This window comes from Gavialis gangeticus, unplaced genomic scaffold (assembly GCF_001723915.1).
Source record: "Gavialis gangeticus isolate Ggan-Ray unplaced genomic scaffold, GavGan_comp1, whole genome shotgun sequence".
NCBI lineage: Eukaryota > Metazoa > Chordata > Crocodylia > Gavialidae > Gavialis > Gavialis gangeticus.
In genome coordinates, this window is record NW_017728995.1 from 61416686 (window position 1) to 61425941 (window position 9256).

Genomic DNA, 9256 nt, shown 5'->3' on the forward strand with positions numbered 1-9256 from the left:
CTCTTCCTGACTTATTCCAGACAGCAATTCCTGTGCAAGCCACATAAACCAGATAGAAACCCAGTAAGCCAAATTCTTTGCTGCCAACTCTACTGATTTCCATTAAGGTTGTTGTTTCCACAACATGTCTCATTTCTGTCATCATATTTGTATCTCAATCTCCTTGGCGTTCCCCCTTTGATGCTCCTCTCTTAATTTGGATGTATATATTTTGGATAAGTCTCTAACCAAGAATATAAAACTGGTACCTCAACTGAGATTCCTCATTAACTACAAACAGACAACTCAAACTGTTATACGAACCAGAGAATCTCCATGTGCTAATGACGCAAGAAGCCTAATTTCAAATGGTTTTTCCCCCACTGTTATTTTTGTAATTTTCAGCTACTAAAAATTCTTCTTAGGAAGGTATGTTTTTATAAACCTGAAGAAATTATGAAACCTTGAGTTAATTTCTGGTAAATGCTCACAAAGGTGCTCCGAATTCTACTGTTTGCTATACTTGGTATCTGAAGGAGTTCCAATCCAGATCTAAGTTTCAGTAACAAAAGACAGGCAGGAAACGCATTACCTGATACTGCAGCTTTGCCCGACCCAGGAGCTGGTGTGGTCACCAAGGAAGCAACACTTACAACAGTAGACGTAGTAGTTTTAGTAGCTACTGATGGACCAGATTGGCCCTGATTTACACAAATTTGGTGCTGCTGTCCAGACACTTTTGCCACAGGACCCACAATGGAAGATGAACTGGAACCTGCAGTATCCACTTGCTGCATTAAGAAGAGAAAGGTGGTAATCACAAATGCAGTTTCATTGTATTTATCATTTGAAAATAATATTGACCATTTAAAGATAAAGCCACAAAGGAATGTTTAAAGAGAGGTAAACCCCGAATATCTATCTATCCATCATCTTCCTGTCTATAGCAATGGTCTTGTGACAAGCCCTTCAATAGCTCCGAAGCGCCATGTATAGATATCTCTGGTCAGGTTCACTGCAGCTGCATAGGGAGCCCTGAGCCAGAAGAAAAGACACCATACATATAAGAAGCACTGTATTGCTCCTAGAACTTCCTGAGCAACAATACTGAAAACCAAGTCTCTTTATTTCAACAAGCAAGCAAACCTCTTGTTTGATGGGTTACAGGAGCACACAAATCTAGAGTATTTCAATGCAGCTCAGAACTTGAAAAACAGCACTAAGGAAAGGGAACATACTTTGTTAATTTACTACTGCTCTCCATTGATTTGACTAACAGATAACATTTATAACAATGCCTTATCCAAGCCTTAACTGCAGCAATAGCCAAGTCATGCAATTATTTAGAAATGGACGCTGTCACTTCATAATAAGTAAAGAAATTTAGACAAAAGCATGATTTGTTCTTTGTATTCCCCTACCCTTCAACCTTGTATTTGAGAAATTATTTGTAAAACAGTTATGGATACAAGGGCAAACTGATGGACACCGAGAACAGTCTAGCTCCATCCTCTTTGGAACCACTCTTCAGGTAGTTGAAGGCTGCTCTTAAATCCCCCCTCAGTCTTCTCTTCCAGAACTAAATAAACTGAGTTTCCTCAGCCTCTCATAGGTCATGTGCCCCAGCCCCCTAACCATTTCCGTTCCCTGCACTGGACTCTCTCCAATTTATCTACACCCTTCTGTAGTGGGGGGCCCAAAACTGGACACAGTACTCCAGATGTGGCGTCACTAGTGCTGAACAGAGGGGAAGAATCACTTCTCTCAATCTGCTGCCAACACTACTACTAATGTAGTCCAGTGTACCAGTAGCCTTCTTGGCAACAGGGGCATGCTGTTGGCTCATATTCAGTTTATTGTCCACTGTAATCCCTAGGTCCCTTTTTGTAGAGCTGCTGCTTAACCAGTTGGTCCCCAGCCTGTACCGGTGCATGGGATTGTTCCGTCCTAAGAGTAGGACTTTGCACTTGTCCTTATTGAACTTCATGAGATTTTTTTTTAGTCCAAACCTCCAATTTGTCGAGGTCTCTCTGAATCCTAGCCCTACCCTCCAGTGTATCTACTACTCCCCCCAGCTTGGTGTCATCTGCAAACTTGCTAAGGGTGCACTCTATGCCATCTTCCAGGTCATTGATGAAGATATTGAACAAAACTGGCCCAAGGACTGACCCCTGGGGCACTCCACTTGATACTGGCTGCCAACTAGACATCAAGCCATTGATTACTACTCTTTGAGCCTGACAATCCAGCCAGTTTTCTATCCACCTCACAGTTCATTCATCCAACCATACTCCTTTAGTTTGCTTGCGAGAATGTTGTGGGAGACCATATTAAAAGCCTTGTTAAAGTCAAGGTATACCTTGTCCACTCGTCTCTCCACATCCACAGAGCCAGTAATTTCATCATAGAAGGCAATCATGTTGGTCAGGCATGACTTGTCCTGGATGAATCCATGCTGACTGTTCCTAATCCACCAGGACTGCCAGAAATGCCCTGTGTCACTTCTTTTGCACACAAGAACAAAGGGGTTCATAGGTGCTCTATAATATTTTATATGCACCATTTCAGCAGGAATGAAAGAAGATTTTTTTTAAAAAGTGAGTTAAGTTTTTAGATGTGTCTGACTGACTTATTTTCAAGGATAAATTTCCAAGGAGGAAAGCTGCCACTTTTGAAATGGCATTTTACCAATATGTTTTAAGTTCACGAATTGGACATGGCATCTGTTCGGTAGTCAGCTAGATCTATTCCAACACTCAAGAGAATTTCAAAATGATCAGCTGTTTCTTTCTCAATACTCTTGGAATTGAAAGGACTGATTTCAGGCCTGCTGCACCACTACAGGGATATCTCTCTTGCCAGCACTGTGTTATTACTACTTTACCCATGAACAGGCAGAGGGGTGACACTAAGAATGCTGCCAGACTTGGGGGGGGGGGGCACAGATCTTGCATGCTTCTAGCCTGTGACATCTGTTTGTAGCAGATCAGAGCCCAAACAGTTCTTAGGAGCCAACTATTTCAAACAGGCAATACATAAGTCTAACTGCTGCTGGTTTTCAGTGCCGTGTCTTCTGCCCTTAACTTTTTTGCATCTTTCTGCAATGACTTACACCTTCGTTCCCCTCTCTGAGGCACCACTGGTATCTGAAAAGGTGAATACTCCAAAATCCGACCCTTTTTAGGATATAAAGCAAAATACTTGTTTTTGGCAATCCTTTCCAATGGTCAGTGGATTTAATCTATATTTTGAAAAAGATGTAGGTAACATTCACAGGTTCTAACAAACCTCATTAGAAGGTTAAGTTCAAGTTCCAATTTCAGCCCCTGTGCACCTCACCATTGAGACAGCAATATTTAAGTACTGCATGCCTGTGATGGAGATTTAAAAAATACCCCAAATAGACAGTCAGCAGATAAGTGGTCAGTTTAATGAGGCACTAAAACATTAAAAGCAGAGGCAACACAAGTTTTAGCAAAACCTAATTAGTTAAGCTGGCTTCTGTCTATTTCATAACAGCAAACAAGCCAGCAAATGTTAGCTGAATTACATTGGATAGGACAATAAGGACAGGGACACCAGCACCTGGCAGACAATAAAGCCAAGAACACTGCAGGAAAAAGGGTGCCAAGTATTGAAAGAAAAAACAGCAAAGTCATTTCTTCAGGATTCTATGGCTTAGGAATTAATTTTTGTTCTGCAGCAGCTATGCGCTTGAGTTTAAAGTTTTTATCTTTGCAATAATACATAACAACACAAAACAAAGTTTGTTCTTCCTTCTCTGTTGGAGGCTGTGGGTGACCTGAACTAGGAGGAGTCCAGATGCAAAGTATATTTCATACTAAAACAAAAGGTCTGCTAACCCAAGAGTACAAAATTGCTCAGAGCAGAAGTGTTCGAAGATATTATGCACATGCACAGCAAGGTGGCATGTCTTGTAAGTATCTCCTGAATGTTTTGCTTTGATTTCTACTCCCAATTATCCCTTATTAAGTGAGGCTACTTCTCACCTGTGCAACACCATTTGCAGGGAGGGACATGGCTGGGGTGGTGGCTGCAGTGATCACCCCTCCGGATACTCTGAGCACTGTGGTGCCAGGTTTGGAGAGCTGGGATGAAACCGGCACTGATTTTAAGGAGCCGTCCGATATTTTCATCAGCGATGTCTGTCCGCTGGGAGCTGCCTTTGAAATCAATGACAGTTTAATGAAAAACATCAAAATATCGAACTCCTTTAAAACAAACAAACACAAAACTTTTTATGCTACACAGCAAAACCAAGGAGTGTTCCAGGGAGAACAGATGCTTTTGAAGCCACATGACCCACCCCGAAGAAGTCTAGTTTTCTGAGGGAGGACACTTGGCAATTTTGAGAGTAAGAACTCTGTGAAATGCTGAGCAACTTCCCTCAGAAAACAAGGCACCTTTAGAGTGTCTCAAGTCTGACAGCCCCTCAAAGCCCATCCCTCCCTCTTGCAAGCCTTTGGTCTACAGATCAAAGTTTTGGACAAGCTTTCACTTGTTTCCAGCTTTGGAGGTGCAAATAACTGGATGGTTCTGCACCATGAATTGATTTGTACCTGCAAGAGACCAAGAGACCACTAAGGTGATTCTGAGTAGGTCTGCAAATCAGGAAATAGGGGCAAATGACATTGCCTGACCTCTGGGTACACACAAGTACAAGTGAGAGACGTGTCTACTCATTACTTGCGTAAACTAATGAGTTACTGCCCGGAAATCTAGCCCAATACATTTATAGACAATAAGAGGAGATTTTGTCTTCTCTTTTTCAACACTCTCTCATTGGAGGCTTTGTCACTTTTAACTTTTCTTTTCTAATAACCAATCTGTTGCAATGAAGACATAAAAATAAAACCAGTTGTTAACCCAACAAAAGCAAAGGCAAGGGATTTTGTAGGTCTGGTTATAATACCCCATGGCAAAATACATCTGTACAATAAAGGCAACATGTTATTTGCAAGTACCTGGGTAAATAGAGCTGTTTTCTGTCCAGTTATTACTTTTAACGCCTGCTGTCCTTGGGTGGAAGATGCTGCAACACCTACATTGCCTTGGACAACTGACGCTGATGTTAACTGCTTTCCAGAACTCTGGGGAGAAGGCTGGCCAACCAAAAACGTGCCCTGAACCAAAAAGAAGTTAACCTTGGAGACAAAATAACTGGGGACACTGGAAACCTACGAACATTAAAATAAAACCCCCAAAAGTCTGCAACGGTAACACTACAGAGACACGCGTGAACATTCCCTCTGGCCTGAGATTTTATTTTAGACAAAAGGTCATTGCCTTTCTGGTTGCTTATGGGAATAATCAATATTTACTACTATCTAGAGTTAAAAAGAAATATGACAGTTCTCCCTTTGTTTGGTGAAGACTATTACAAAAATGTTTCAGGGATCTTTTCATCCTGCCCAGTGGTTTGAACATTCATGGGGCTAGAAGCACCTCACCAGAATAACTGCTTGATTTATTTAATAATAAAAAAGCATGCTGCAATTAATTACAGCAGATGTTTCTGGGCTTAGAGCTACAGGCAACCTACTCATCTTGCTGTAGAATGATATTTTGTAACATGCTGAAGGTCTGAGTCCCAAAAAAAGAGCCAACAAGCCAGGTTCCAATCTGTTTGCAGATGTTTGTTGTAACTAACACACTTCACAATTTACTCACTGTGACAAATATTATTTACTTTGCAAAACTTGCAAAACTGTTGCTGAGGAATGGAGAAAAAGGATTGGGGAAATTTTTCCTTCAGCTCTGAAAGCTATTAAGTTTCAAAGGGGCAGTCTCCAGAGAACAAATGAATACATGCCAGCTACACTCACGACTGGAGATGCTGCCTCCTTCCACCCCTTCAAAACTTGTGACAGACTGGCCTAGCAGATCCTGTAATCCTTCCTACCATTCCATGTCTTAACTGCCATTTCTCATCTGTTTTGTTTGCCCCATTTCTCTCCTAGCTTTCATCCTCTTGTATTTCCCTTCTGCAAGGTACACTGCCCCACAAGAGGAAAAAACAGCAGCAGAGACAGGACAGCAATACAGCACTGAGGTGAGTGCACCCCCAGAGAGATCTGCACCCGAGAATTAGTGAAAGTTGTATCCAACTCAGTGCTACCAAGTGTCTGCATAAGGGCTGTGGCGTTTTCAACAACTGACATTTTAACATTAGTGTACCCTGAAAAATTATACAACTCTGACCTGTGGGGTCTGTTTGAGGATGTAGGACGTGTAGGTCAGATGCTGGGACAAGCCGCTACTTGTGCTTTGTGTTCCTCCACTTCCTCCTCCAGCTCCTCCACCTCCTCCGCTTGTTGAAGAGCCTGACTGGAGATCTGCAACAAAAAATAAAGCAAATGACCCTCTCTAGGTCCTCAACAGATACAGAGCAGCCACCCTACTAGAGTTGTGGAAGCAAGAAAGAAATTCTCTTGGCATCTACCATGACAGCTCAGCAACAGCTCTGAACAGGCAGGAAACAAAACATCTATGAATACCTTAAGGCCACTGTAAGTGGAATCCATATACAAACACAGCCCTCGACTGTCTGACACTGTACCATAAGTATGATTCAGGGGGTGGTATGGTGCTCTCCCACCTCTCCACAAGCTCTGGGAACAAACCAACGGGGCCTGAAGACCCTTGGGAACACACAGAGGGCTTTTCTGCACTGCTCCAGGTGTTCAAATATAACTTCAGTAGTTACTTGAGCACTTGCCCACAGTGATGAATTACAGGCATATTTAATGAATCTTGCTATGCTTATGCTAGGAGTAGCATGGAATCAGTCCTATTTTCATTTTTTTATCTAATAAAATAGTAGGCAAAACAAGTTACTGCAGGGCCAGACAATCGCAGACATTTGTGTAGCCTCAGAGACTTCAAACAGAACATTCTATCTTTCTGCCAGTGCAGGAGTATGTTTAGCTCAGCATTGGCAAGGGCTTGGTACTGAAGTACCAAGCTAGGAAACTTCCATCACCACCACATAATCACCACCCAAAAGCAGCTTAGTTAGGAAGGGCTTTGTTTTTTCAGTAAAATTTGCTCTCTTGCAGGAACAATGGGCTGGAAGAGATTGTCCAGGCTAGCCCCCTGCTCAGAACAGGATCTTTCCCACCCACAACCATCCCAGCCAGATGGTTGTCCAGCCCACAATTGAAAACTTTCACTGATGGGGATTCCTGAATCTCTCCCCCAGCAATCTGCTCCTGTATACCATGCATCACACTGAATACACGAGATCCCTTTCTACTACATTATAACCTCATAAATCCAGTTTTCAAAATTCCAGAATTCTCAAAAATCCATCACTTTTTAAAAACACACAGCATCAGGGGTTTTCAACCTTTTTTGACCAGTATACCCCTGGCGGCCAGTCATGGAGAGAGGGAATGGGTGGGGGGGTAGCAGCGGCACAGGGTGGTGGATGGCAGCAGCAGCTGCCACATGCAAGCTTCCTCCCTCCCCTCCCCACCCGAGTCCAGCCAGCCAGGCAAAACCAGGCTATGCAATTTCCTTATGTTTCAAAAATACGGAATTTTCAAATTTACGGCAGGTGCTAGGTCCCAAAGATGCTGAATTTATGAGGTTATACTGTATTTCTTATACAACTGCATGAACATGCCCTTTACTCCCTTCTTTGGATTCTAAGGAGGAACATGCTGTCTCGCTCCAATTTTCTTCTTAATTCATGACTATGTGAACAGTTACTGCTGTAAAAGATTTGGGGGTAGAGGGGAAGAGGGAAATGTAAATGAAAGATAGCTTTCTACTACAATGAGTGACACTCAAGGATCCTACTTCATAACAAAACAATATCACACTTGTGAACAGAGCTCTGCCCTACTAACTTGCACGACACTAGAATCAAAAGCAAAATGTTGAACACATTAATTACAAAATGATTACATTATTTAACTCATTAGATTTCCCTGCAAGACTAACTAGCATTATTTGTGGCTCGCAGTATGGCTCCTTGGGGTATCAGAAGCAGTTTTCCTTTTCCTGAAGGGTTCTTGCTGTTGGTGGTGAGGTAGAGTTTGGTGCCAGGTGGTAAATTTGCCAAGTTTGCCAGGTTGGTGGCTGGTAACTGGAGCGTAGCCATCACTGGGAACAGAAGAGAGAACAGCAAAACATCGATAAAAATGAAAAATCATCTCTACAGAGTACAAATTATAATAAAATCTGCACAATTTAGATGAACTGGTGACAAAATAGTGGCTAACCAGAGAATGCTGTACTTTATTTATAGGGACAAAATGCTGTGCTTGCAGCATTTTACATAACACTTGGAATCTTTGTTGGAGATCATTCCACATTTAGGATTATTTCTAAAACACCTTATTTTAATAGGGATTTCCCTACAGATTTCTTAGCACATGTATTTTTGAGCAATTTTTCCCTATCTCATTCCGAAATACAATGGCGGTTAGGGCAACGCTGAAGCACTACACAAATGGCAATCCGAAACCTCCCACCATGAACTATTTCCAGAGTTGAAAATCACTTTACCTGACCCTTGTGATGCACTTTTCTGAACCCCTGCAGAAGTCACCTGAGCTTTTGTCAAAGTCTGCACAGGTTGGGCAACTATTGTTCCACCACCTCCACTCACAATGGCTTTTGCTACTCCTTGGGTTACAACCTGTTTTGGACCAACAGCCTTTGCTACTGAAGAGCTGGATTTAGCCACCAGTATCTGTCCACCACTGATGGCCACTGCTTGTTTTACTGTTGACTGTAAAGTAGAACCAACTGGAACTCCAACAACCTGTAATAAATAAGCATCAGATGATGCGCTTCCTGAACAGTTTTGCTTTATTGTATCTGGATAAAATCAACAGTCCCCCTAGTGAGCTATACTGGACTCAGTAGCATTCAGTATCAGAATACTTTTACACTTAAACAAGCTGTCCACTCAAAACAACCAGCTGAATAGGCAGAAGGACTCAAACATGTCCTTCTGTCCCGGCATGCTCAGGGGCAACCAGCACGGGTTCATCAGCGGCAGGTCCTGTCAGACCAACCTGGTGGCCTTTTACGACCAGGTCACTAAATCACTGGATGCAGGGGTGGCAGTGGATATAGTTTTCCTAGACTTCAGGAAGGCTTTTGATACTGTCTCTCACCCCATTCTCATTAGGAAGCTGGGGGACTGTGGCGTAGACACCCATACAGTCCAATGGGTCGCCAACTGGTTAGAGAGTCGCACCCAGAGGGTGGTAGTGGATGGGTCCTTCTCGACCTGGAAGGA

The 9256-nt window shown here is 42.6% G+C and overlaps 1 protein-coding gene across 5 annotated transcripts in view; it reads right to left on the reverse strand.

Moving 5' to 3' along the window:
* Positions 1-9256, reverse strand: part of YEATS2 (YEATS domain containing 2) — a 91161-nt gene that overhangs the window by 28222 nt on the left and 53683 nt on the right. For all 5 annotated transcript variants that reach the window (XM_019503701.1, XM_019503699.1, XM_019503698.1 and 2 more), the window contains 6 exons: positions 8515-8773; positions 7948-8109; positions 6202-6335; positions 4965-5123; positions 3990-4163; positions 572-770 (listed from right to left, as the gene is read on the reverse strand). In XM_019503701.1, coding sequence (XP_019359246.1) covers positions 572-770; positions 3990-4163; positions 4965-5123; positions 6202-6335; positions 7948-8109; positions 8515-8773 — 1087 coding nt within the window. The remainder of the gene's footprint in view (positions 1-571; positions 771-3989; positions 4164-4964; positions 5124-6201; positions 6336-7947; positions 8110-8514; positions 8774-9256) is intronic.